This window comes from Pteropus vampyrus, unplaced genomic scaffold, assembly GCF_000151845.1.
Source record: "Pteropus vampyrus isolate Shadow unplaced genomic scaffold, Pvam_2.0 Scaffold74, whole genome shotgun sequence".
NCBI classification, from domain to species: Eukaryota; Metazoa; Chordata; class Mammalia; order Chiroptera; family Pteropodidae; genus Pteropus; species Pteropus vampyrus.
The window spans coordinates 2,299,030-2,311,686 of NW_011888855.1; the positions used below are offsets into that span (position 1 = coordinate 2,299,030).

Here is a 12,657-nt window from a genome sequence, read left to right on the forward strand (position 1 = left end):
CAGAAGAAGCCCTCTTTCAACTTACACCGCATAAGACAACCACAAATAAAGTACAAATAATGAGTTTACAATAGAATTCCAAATCACAAAATGATATCATCTTCCATTACAAAAGCCAAGTCACAATTAAAGAATAATTTAAAGAGCTGACAGGGATTATTAATGCATGTTTGCATGATTTAAAACACAAAAACAATCAAAATATGAAAATAAAGTGTTTTAAAAAAATGGTTGATTTGAAAATTAAGGAAAATAAAACATCTATAAAAGAAATGTATTTATACTTAAAATCTCAGTTTCTGAGTCGAAGATCAGAATAGATGCAGCTGAAGAGAGCACTAGTGAATTAGATGATCTGAGGGATTCTCCCAGAAGGCTGCATAGAATGATTAAGAGATGGAAAGATAAAAGGATGCTTGAGAATTACAGACGTCAAAATGAGAAGAACAAAGATTCACTCAAAGGAGTTCAGGAGAAGAGAGTAGAAAGAATGTGAGAGGAATTGTAAGAATTTTTGTATTCACGGATCTTCAAATTGAAAAACATACTGAGTACCAAAGAGGATAAATAAAAATGAAATCAGTACCTCGACATATCTTGGTGGGACTGCAGAACTACAAAGACAAAAAGAAATCTTGAAATTAACCAGACCACATTGTATACCAATTATGTGTCAATAAAAAAATTAACTAGAAACCAAATGCATGAAAGAAGGGCAAAGTGGTCGCAGACTTCTAATCATTAAATATATAGGCAAATCTAAATAAACACTAATGGTTTAGAAAAAACTGTCTAACTTGAAATTTTGAAAATTGAGATGGAATTATAATGTCAGATAAAAAATAACATGAAAAATTGAAGGAAGAGATTGGATTAAAATCCTTTGATATCCTTGCCTTTTTCAGGAGGAGATTGAAGATAATTTTTAACTTTAGACATTTCAAATGAATGTAGGAGACAGAATAATAATGTCCATGTTCTAATCCGCAGACCCTGTGACTAAGTTATCTTATATGGCAACAGGAACTTTGCAGATGTGATTATCTTAAGGTTTTGAGAGGGAGAAGCTAAATGTAATCACTCAGTGTAAGGAAAACAGAGGCAAGAGTCAGAAAATGATGGAAATGGATCAAAGCTCTGCAATTGCTGGCTTTGAAGATGGAAAGGTACCATGAGTCACGAAATTCAGGCAGACTCTAGAAACTGGAAAAGGCAAGAGAACGAATTCTCACCTAGAGCTTCCAGAAAGAACACAGTGCTACTGACACCTCAATTTTAGCCCACTGAACTCCTTTTCAGATTCCTGACTTAAATTTCATATTAAGACACTAAACTTGTGAATTTGTTACAGCAGCAATAGGAAAGTAACACAGTGTACTTTAAAATGTAAAAGAAATCATAAATTGAACACAGTCTAAATTACTTTTTAAAACAGTAACCAAAAAAAAAAAAAAAGAGAGAAAGAAGATAAAACTAGAAAGGAAGAAGGAGAAAAACAAAGAAGAAAAGAATGAAGATAAATAACTTGGTAAATAAAATCATAAGTAATAGAGAATCCAAGTATATCCATAAAAAAACATTAAATTCACTTATAAAGATTTATGTAACTAGGTTTTACAATTTAACCATATGCTATGTAAAATAGAGAAAAAGAAAGTTGAAAGTGAAACAAAGAAAAAAAGATATGCCAAGCAAATATTAATGTATTATTAATATATTAATATTTGTTAAGATCAGACACAATAGACTTTAACAAGGAAAACATTAAAAGGGATAAGTAGGGTGTTTACACAATACTAAAAACAAAAATTCAAAATAAATTACAAAAATTTAGTGATAACTTATCTTCAACATAAACAAAGCAGAAATTAGCAGAAACATAAGGAAACATCAACACATTATAATCATATAGAATTTTAACAACTCTACCTCAGAAACAGATGTAAAAACAAGTTCAAAAATTCTTTCTTTTGAGCAAATGTGTATCAGAGCTTGTTATAACTAGATCCAAACGATTAGAGAATATACATTTTAAACATGCGTGGAACATTACAAAACAGTGCATAGGTATTAAATCAGGAATACTGCCGATGAGCCCGGCAAGATGTGAATTGAAAATTAACCATTGTAATTATCAATGTAGATGTCATTGGTGAAATTGACAGGAGTGTTGCACTTAATTTTTAAAAGTTATTTTTTATTTAAGAGTGGCATTCAGATGGCTATAACAGAGAGGGCAAGTTTTTTAAAAAGGATTTTTTTTTTTTTGTTTTCCCTCGCATACATACAAAGACTAACTGTGGTATTGTGGTACTGTGGTATTGTGGTAATAGTAAATTTCTATAGAACCTAAATGCTCATCTATAGGAAATCAATAGGGAAAAAAAGCTTAAATTATGGTACAGGAATAGCAGCAACAACAACAAACAACAAATACATCAACTAACTTTTGAGAGCTTACTATGTGCCTGGCATTGTTTTAAATGTTCTGTGTGTGTTAACTCATTCAACGCACCTATGAAACCTATATTTTAAGTGTTTTATATTTTTAAATCATCTAACCTATACAATAAACCTATGTGGTAAATAGATCTCATTATTACCCCTATTTTGTAGATGAGGTGACTGAAGCACAAGAGCTTAAGTTGTCTAAGGTCACCTAGGTAGTAAAAGGTAGATAAAAAGTTTTGCTTTCATATAGTTTGCCTCTGAAATTCATAATATGTTAGAGAATGCTCTTGAAGATATGGCAGTCAAATAAAGAGCAAATTACGGAATATTATTTATGGTTAGATCCCACCTATGTAAAAACACTACTTTCTTCATGCCCTAATAAAAATGGTTATTATCATTCTTTTAAAAATGTTGCCAATTTTGATTTAAAGTACTGTTTTAAATTTTATTTCTTACCTTTAAATCTTCAATCGGGAAATTAATTCTGTATCATGTGAAGTAGAGATCCTACAATATTTTGCAAACAGAAAGCCATATCCTAACACTAGATAGCATTTTTCTGGTAATGAAAAATGAAATCCTGTAAAATTCAAATGAGATGGAATTTTATTTTTGAAATATTGCCTGTGAAATAGGACATGTTTCAGGATTATATAAGGTAAAAATGTATCATAAAAATTTAATTATTCTTCTGTTTCTTAGAACTAAATATTTTTAGTTTTATTAAATTTTTAGTTTTATTAAATTCTTGGAGGTAGATTAAGGTTGTGGTTCAATTATTCATAAAACTATTAAAAATGAGTCACATACTCTCTATTATTTGTGAAAAAGTTTATCTTTACTTTAATTTTCTATTTTTTCTAGGAAAGATTTCTGTGTCCACAAAGATGAACCATGTGATACTGTTGGTAAGTGCACATCAAAATTTTTACACATTTGAAGAGTTCTGGGGACACTACACACATCATTTGTTTAAATATAGGAAATTATGGAATATTTTAGATTGTCAGAGATATATATTTTCAACCTATATGTTTAGTCATTTTTCAACACCAGTTATTAATAAAACAGCTTAAAGACATGTATGCACTATATTTTGCAGAAAATTTTAAACAACGCTTTAAAAATATCATGAATTCTTTTTTGTTATTTTCCCAGAGGTATACACATGAGTTCAATAAAATTCTATTATTATTGATAAACCAAGGAAAAATATATTAATGACAGTATAATTGACCTTTTTAAGGCTAACAGATTTGTTTTAAAGTTATATATGCTTGAAGTTCTTTCCAGTCAGAGAAAGTTCATCTAATTTGCATGACTAATGATGATTTTCTGTACATAAAGTAGCATATTTTCTATATTTTGTCCTGGATATCTAAAACCCCTATAGTATAACCATATAGCCAATAGTATTCATTAAACCTTAATTCTTAATTTTGAGAGAACGACTACATATATGCTAATGTAAATTCATTATATAAATTTGCCTATCCAAATACATATAGAACTATATATAGATATAAACTATATAGCTATATATATATATATATATATATATATATATATATATATATAATTTAAAATCATATAGCTGTATATAATAAAATACTATTGGTAAGGCATATTTAAGAGTCAATCTGGTTTTGACATATGTGGGGTTCATTTGTTCTTTGTAAGATGAACAGTAAAAAAAAGGGTAAAAACAGAATAAAGGGTTATAGGTATTTAAAAAAATAATCTAACTAGTTCTGTTAACTTAAGTTCTCATCAGCTTCCTCAGATGATTAAAATCTGAGGAACAGAACAAAGCAGACAATGATGGAATCAAAGGAATGTTTGGTTTAGAAGGGACTTTAAGCATAAAAAGAGCTGGACACCTAAGGAAAGCTGACCTGATTTAGGGATGATCTTTGTAATGTTAACTCACTTACCTACTGTCTGCAGTTTTCTTCTCTTCTTGCCTGAATCTCTAGAAATTAAATCTTGATATGGTTTTAATACCTAAGCATGGAAGCTTTCAATTACCAATAAAGCTTGTCTCAAAATAATGACCTTCTCCTCTTAAACAGCCGTGTTGCCTGTAAAGCCTCTTTAATATAGACAGATCAACTTCTTGCTCATTGGAGCACCTGAGAGAAATCAGCCACTCAAGCTGATTTTGTAGAGTGGGCCTGTGGACTCAGGAAGCAAATACTAACGTGAGGCGAATCAATGTTTCATGTCTTGTCAAAACTGCTCATTGAAAATAGCATTATATTTGTGATACATATTATCTATGAAACTTATTTTCTGGTTTAAAGCACCTTCACTTGAATAATGAAAGACCTTGGTCTTTTTGGCAGGAAAGTGATATAGTCAGCCCCGCTCTATTGGTCCTGCCCATTAAGAGTATATCGCAGCACAGGGTGTGGGAAGTCCAGTGCCCTTCCTGAGATCTCTCTGGATTTCTGAGTTCTTAGATTCTCGGAGTCCTCTCTGGCATCACTAAATCCTAGTTTTCCTCTCTGTATCTAAGGGCAGTTCTTTTTCTCAGCCCAAATATGAGAGAAGGATCTTTCCTCTTATTTAGTCTTGAGCAGGATAAAAATCTGAAATATTTCTTCAGAAGAAAGAAAATAAAAGCCTGAACAAGTGAGTCAGAAGAGTAATCTCTTCATCCAATCCCTGCCCCCACAAAAAATCTCCTTGTTACCTTAACCATTCTTATGCCTAAAGACATGTATGTTGACAGGGTTTATAAAGACATCTGTGAGAAATAAGTATTGCAGGTGCCACCCCAGCCTTAATTTATCACCATGGTGCAGCCACAGTGCCATGTAGGTGGGGACAGTCCTCTAGCCACTGTCATGATTAGTCTAAGCCTATCCAGGGGACCGTTTCAGGACCTCAGCCTAACCCAGTCAGCAGATGGGACTGCATGGTTGGGCCCGTCACCTATACTTGCCTCATTAAGCTGAAGAAAGAAACATTTTTCACATTTGAAGCTTGTTCATATAGCTCCCCACTGGATGTGAACAAGGAAGGATGCAACCTTGATCACTATGATCTGAGCTCAAACACAGCAGGATAGAGAGAGGGAAAGGTGCCTTTTTCTCTGATGACTCTGTTGAATCACTGGGTCTTCAACCTTGGGCCCAGTCTAACCTTTTGGCTTTAGAATGAGTAAAGCCAATAAATATCCTTATTTTTAAGCCAAATTTATGATATTTAATTCTGTAATTTGTAGCCTAAGGCATAAATCTTCCCTGACACTCATATATGCATTTACAAGAAAAGAATATGAGACGATATTAATAGTTTCCACTGTTATTAAAAGGGTACTGTTAACTTGCTCTGTGACTAGTTTCAAGAATTAAACAAAAATGTATAGCTTATTGATCATCTTAACAGTTTTAATCTCTAACAAATCAAAAGAGTTTTAGGGCTTAAATCAATAAAATATTTATTGACACACATTTTTTAATCTCATGAAATAGTACGAGTTGTATTTTCGTCAGGTACTTTTCTTAAGTCAACATGTACCTTCTTTCTTCCTTTATCTATTACCGATGTGAAGTCATCCCATTTTATTTCAGATTCTATAATGAAAATTCTGAAAGAGAGGAAGGGGAAAGGAAAAAAGTGGGTTCAGCATTTATTAGTTTGGATAATATGGGCCTGAATGGTAACTTTAACATGACAATTTTCTCACTATACCCTGCTAGGTATAGTGAGAGAGGAAGGACAGCAGTAAAAGCTTTAAATATATATTATTAACTTGAGTTATAAATGGAGAGGAATGCCAATTTCAAAAAAATTTATTTATTGGAGAAGAGAATTTTTTATTGGATAAATTTGACAAATAACTGTGTAAATTTAAGGTATACGATGTATTACTTTGATACATTTATATATTGTACTATGGGTATCGTAACAATATCACATTATATACTTTTTAGTATGATATTATTGTCTATATTCAATCTATTGTACATTAGATCTCTCTGGCTTGTTTAGGGCTCATTATAAGTTTGTACCCTTAAACATCATTGGTCTTATCCTTTCACCCCCTATCCTCTGGTAATTGCTATTTTATTCTCTCTCTCTGTATTTTTTTTACTTGTTTGATTTTTTTTTTTTTTTGGATTCCACATATAAGTAATATACAGTACTTATCTTTCTCTGTCTGACTATATCACTTAGTATAACATGCTCAGGGGCCATCCATGTTGTTGCAAATGGCAGGATTTCCTCCTTCCTCATGGCTGAATAATATTTCATTGTGTATATATACAACATCTTTAAAATTTTTTTATTTTTCAGTTATAGTTGGCATACAATATTACATTAGTTTCAAGTGTACAACATAGTGGTTAGACTTTGATATATCTTACAAAGTGATCAGTCTTGTATCCATCTGGCACCAGACATAGTTATTACAATCTTATAGTCTATATTTCCTATAGGAATGCCTAGATTTTAAAAGCAGTGTAAATCTAACCCTCTAGTTTTGTTCCCATTATTATTTTATAGATGAAGAAAACTCTGAAATAGAACAGAGGATGGATTTTCAAGTTAGACATCTAGATTTAAATTAGCACTCTGCTGCTAATTGTGGGCATATTACCTAACACCTTGGAAGTTTGTTTCCTCACCTTTAAAATAGAGGCTATATTATCGACTTCACAGAATGTTGTGAAGCTCTGACACTTGCAAATGCAGCTAATTTTTCAATCCTCACTTGGTATCCTGTTATTTCCTGCAGAGAGGTTAAAAGTTTGCCCAGCATCAGTAAACGGTGGTGCTGGCCTCTGCCTCGGATCTTCTGGCTGTAATCAGAGTCAGCTTTCCTTTATAACTCGATGTGTTTGTATAATAGAACACTGAAGGTGAGAAAAATGTCTTTGAATGAAGTGATAGAATGAAATTGTGTAAATTAAAACATACAAAGAAATGGCAAATATAAACTTGGAAATTACTTTTATTTGCTTGCATTTTAATGTTGAAATGATAGGATATTTTGCTCATTTGCTGATGCAGATGATAAGTGCATTTAAAATGAACTGGGCTATAGCAATGTTATGAGATATTATAAATGAATGCTTCAGTTTATAAGTTATGTTTATTTATTAAATTTATATTTGAAAGGGTAAAGGAGGGTCAAATATATGGTAATGGAAGGAGATTTGACTTTGAGTGGCAAACACACAATGCAATATACAGATGATGCATTATTGAATTATACACTTCAATAATTCTATATAAAGCTATATAATTTTATTAACCAATGTCACCCCAATATATTTAATAAAAAATGAAAAGCTATTTAGCGGGTAAAAAGTAAAAGGTGTTTTAACACCCCCCGAATCACATTTTTTCCTGTTGTTTTAGTTAGGTAGAGAGTTTGATAGATTGGTAGGTAGTCATATAAATAGTGGAAGAAAAAAAGCTATTAAATATTTTAATCAACAAAATGTCAATTCTAAAACATATGTGTGTTCACCTTTTAACATTCCTGAAATTGAGATTTATTTTGTAATCATAGGCCTACTAGAACTGTGTCATAGTTTAATTCAAAGTTTTTAAAATTTTAATTGGATAAACTATGATGTATGACGGTATCCTCATATTTCAGGATGCAAGTGGCAACTATTTATTTACTTAGCGAAGTTGCCTTACCTACTGTGGGAGGTGGAATAATGGTTCCCAAATAATGGTCCCGGACCCTGAGAATATGTTAGGTTACATAGCAAAGGGAAATGAAGGTTGCAGATGAAATTCTGGCTACCAATCAACTGACCATAAAATGGAGAAATTACCCTGGGCCAACCTGGTGTACCAAAGCTAATAATAAGGGTCCTTAAAAGTGGAAGAGCTCAGAGTCAGAGGGAGATGTGATTGTAGAAGAAAGGCACAGAAAGATGTGATGTGAGACAGATTCAGCTCGTCAGTACTGGTATTGAAGATGGAGAAAGGGGGTCCCCAAGTAACATTGGCTTTAGAACTTCGGAAAAGCAAGGAAATGGATTCTCACCTAGAGCCTTCAGAAGGGGGCATGGACAGCTGTGTGACAACATGATTTTAGCTAGTGAGCTCTTGTCAAACTTTTAATGTAGAGAATTTTAAGATACTAAATTTGGGTGTTTTAAGCCACTAAATTTGTGATAATTTGTTACAGCAGCTGTACAAGAACAGGTGTTAGAAAATACCTAATTACCCCCTCTAATTACTTATAAAGAAAGAATAAAGAAACATGGTGCTCTCAAATCTTTAGATTGTGGGGTCAACAATTCTGGCTTTATAGTTAGTTTTAGGAATTGGTGAAGAATTTGAGATCAGATTTAAAAATATAAATTTGCTTCATGATATATAAAGAGAAACAAACTGGGTTTATGCTAACAAATACATTAATTATAGTTGATCATTTCTAGCTGAGCAATTAGACCAAAAAATGGTCTATATCATCCATTGACAATAAAAGAAATCTAATAAATTTCAAAAAAAAAAAAAAAAATCTTTCTATGAAAATACCAAGCCTGATGATTTATAGATAATTTCTACTAAAATTCCAGGAAACAGACCATTCCAATATTATACAAAATATTTTAGAGAATAAAAAAGGGTGCATTAAAACCATGTAAATTTCTTACTACATCTTAAGGAGGACAATGTAAGAAAGAAAAAAAATAAGCTATTCTTTCTCAGGAAATAAATGAAAGATTAAATTAAATTAAATATTAGCAGATATTATCTCTCAATGTATTTTTAAAATGAGGATTATCTTATTCAAGATTTATTCCAGAAATGCAGGGATAGTTTAACATTAGAAAATCTTAAAATGTAACTATGTAATTCAATTAAAGATAAAAAACCACATGATCATCAGATCACATAAAGAAAATATCTTTTATACAATTCAAAACAAATTGATGGTAAAAACTACTAACAAAATGGGACAAAGTAGGGATTTTATTAACCCAGTTAAAGAGATTTACGAAAAATACATGAATCTTAAAAAAACAAAAAACAAAAAACCCAAAGCATTAAAAGCATTCCTTTTAAAATCAGAAACAAGAAGTGGATTTTATTATTACTCTTTCTATCCAACAATGCATTAGAAATTTTAGGTCTGAAAATAAAGTGGATGTTTCGATTGTCTACATTTTTAAAAAACATAGAGAATATGGAATTAAATTATTAAAATCGACAGGATAGTCAGGTGGTTAGATATCAAATCATATTCAATGAATTGCATTTTATATACCAGCAACTGGCAGTGAGACATTTAATTAAAAAATTCTATTAAATATATGAAACAAATTAAATTCTTTGGAATACATCTGATAACAAACATAAGACAAATGGAGAAAATTATTGAGCTATCCTGCAATTTAATAAAGAAGATATTATTCGGTGAAAGCTAAACTTTGCTCATGGTCTAAAAGACTAAAGATCTTACAAATGTCCATTTCTCTTACACTGATCTATTGATATGATGTATTTCCATAAAAATTCTAAGAGGAGTTTTGGAGGAAAATTGATTGGCTGATTACTCAAGGGTTATATGTAGGAGCATAGGCCTAAGAATTGCCAGGAGCTGGTGAAGAATATGCAAGGGGAATCTACTCTATCAAATGTCAAGATATAATTCGTAATAAATAGGACGAGGGCATTATATATATTTGGGAAATTGATAAATAAGGCAGAACACTGGGAAAGGAGGCACATGATATTAAGACAATTAATTGTTCACATGGAGAAAAATTAAAATGAATCCGATATGGTTTAAATTTTTTTAAGTTTAGAAAAGAAAATATAGAAAAATAATTTTATAGTTTTGAGGTAGAGACAGATTTCTTAAAATGGACCCCAAATGTTAATCATAAAGGAAATGCTTGGTGAACTCAACTATATTAATATTTAAAATTTCTATCACTGATACCATAATCACTATACAATATATGGTAAAAAATCTTATTTGTCGATATTTCCATAGATCTCATCAGAAAAGTCTTTAAGTGTTGGGAAGCTGTCAAGCTCAAATGACAGATACAAGTTTTCCAATATTCTCAAATTTTGTCATTGGTAAAAAAAAAATACCATCAATTGGTTTCCTTGGAGTAACAGGTTCCTTTTGTTCATTTTTGGGTAAAAGTCAACCAAACTCACAAGTCTGAATAACTGTGTTTGTCCGTGAGACATTCTTCTAAGTACAAATGCTGTTTGATGAAATGCACTTATTTTAGCTCACAAATCATATGATCTCACAGTAGTTTTCCCAGACACAACATCATCTTTTAGTCTGCAGCAGAAATGCTTTATCAATTCTTCCTTTTTGTTACGCAAAATATTAAAAAGTGGATACACTTAAGGGTTCAGATTTAATACAATTAATCAATTTTCCTGCTTCACGTAGGACATTTTAAAGTAGAATTGCATGTTCCCTCTGGGAGTGAGTGCCAGTGACAAATAAAATGACTGACAGTGAAATTTGGTGCCAGGCAATTTTATATACCATTGCTTTTGCATTATCAGTGCAAATGTCGACAGTTTTGACCTTATAGAGCCCTTGAAAAGATCTTAGGGGACCCACTGAAAAGATACGATGGAAGCCCAGGATTCCGTAGAACATTCTATGAGAAATTTGCCATAACTGATTGATAATCAATGGTGATAGTGATCATGCGTGTGTGTTGTTTCATGAAACCTTTTAAGGACTTTAAGTATAGAAAATCGACAAATACTTAGATCTGGCAAAGGTACATATGGACCCATGAGTTTGCAGCTATGAATATTTTTCTAATTCTTGTTGATGAGAGAGGCTATGTGTCCTTTACTACTAGATTTCCAGTTGGACGTGTTTTGACCCTCCCTGCATTCCATTGCCAAGACTTCAATGCATCAATATTACTAATAAACTTTCTTCTCCTGCTTTTCAAGCAGGTTGAAATGATAGTTTATTCTTCTGTATGCTTCTGAAGAATTCTGATTTTATGTACTTGCAGATTGTCAAAAAGGCATACAGACCACCTGGGAAGTAACTGCCAAAAAGAAACATATTCTGAGACTAAAACATACTTAAATCACCCTTTTATGTTGACACCGTGCATGTGAGAATCTCCAGACACTTCCCTTTCCAAACACCAATACGTTCTTCAAACCACATTTCAGCAGAAGTAATCATTTTTATTGGGTGAGAAGAAGAGGTCAAGCCAATTTTTAAAAGTAGCATAATTTTCATTAAATAGCAGTTGTGGCATTTCTTCTAGCATTGTGGCACCTAAAACACAGAGAATTTCAGAGAGTGAAAATGCTTAAAGAAATTACTGAGATCATCTCTCTACTTGAATGTACTTTTCATTAAAATTATATTTTTTCTAGTGAAAAACCATGCCAGTTTAATATTTAGTATTTTGAAATTTGTAATCTTTTGGACTAAGCAAAGAATGAAATTAACTTTTTTCTATATAAATTTTGCTTTTTTAAGTGAATCAATAGTGTAAATAAGTCTTTGAGGGAGTTCAAGTACATTTGTTGGGTATTTATTATATTCACATTTCCACTCCAAGCTCTGTAATGGATTCAAGAACAACTTTGGGACATACATTTTAGCAAAAGAGATTATCAAACATATTAGAAGCATGAATCAGCATTAAATGTGGATAATTTTACATTAACTAGGGTCAGGTATGAAATAACTAGATGTTGTTGTATTTTTCGTGAGATGTGTTGCTGTGAAGAGTTGCTCAGAAATGCAAATGGAATATATTCAGTGTGGTTGACAGAATTCTGAAGATGACACCCCTAAGATTTTTTATCCCTGGTTATTCAGTCTAACGCTAATCTAGGTACTGCCGTGAAGGGATTTTGTAGATGTAATTACAATCCTTCAGTTAATCTTAAATCACTGAGAATTAACCTTATTTGCCCTTTAAAGCAGAGATAGGGAACTGAATGATGCTAACAACCTAAATGAATTTGGAAGCTGGTATTCCCCAGAGCCTTAAGATAAGAGCTCAGCCTGGATGGCACCTTGATTTTGGCCTTATGAGATCATAAGCAGAGAACCTAGATAAGCTGTCCCAGACTCTGACCTATGAAACTGTGCAATAATAAATGGGTGTTACTTTAAGCCACTTCATTTCTAGTAATTTGTTATGCAGCAGTTGGAAACTGACACATTCAGACTAAAGGACGCATATTATTATATTTTGATTTGGG

General features: G+C 31.9%; 1 protein-coding gene across 1 annotated transcript in view; it reads left to right on the forward strand.

Annotated features, from left to right (window-relative positions):
• ADAMTS19 (ADAM metallopeptidase with thrombospondin type 1 motif 19) overlaps nt 1-12,657 on the forward strand; it is a 223,829-nt gene that overhangs the window by 61,844 nt on the left and 149,328 nt on the right. The window contains exon 7 of the mRNA XM_011362252.2: nt 3,319-3,362. Coding sequence (XP_011360554.2) covers nt 3,319-3,362 — 44 coding nt within the window. The remainder of the gene's footprint in view (nt 1-3,318; nt 3,363-12,657) is intronic.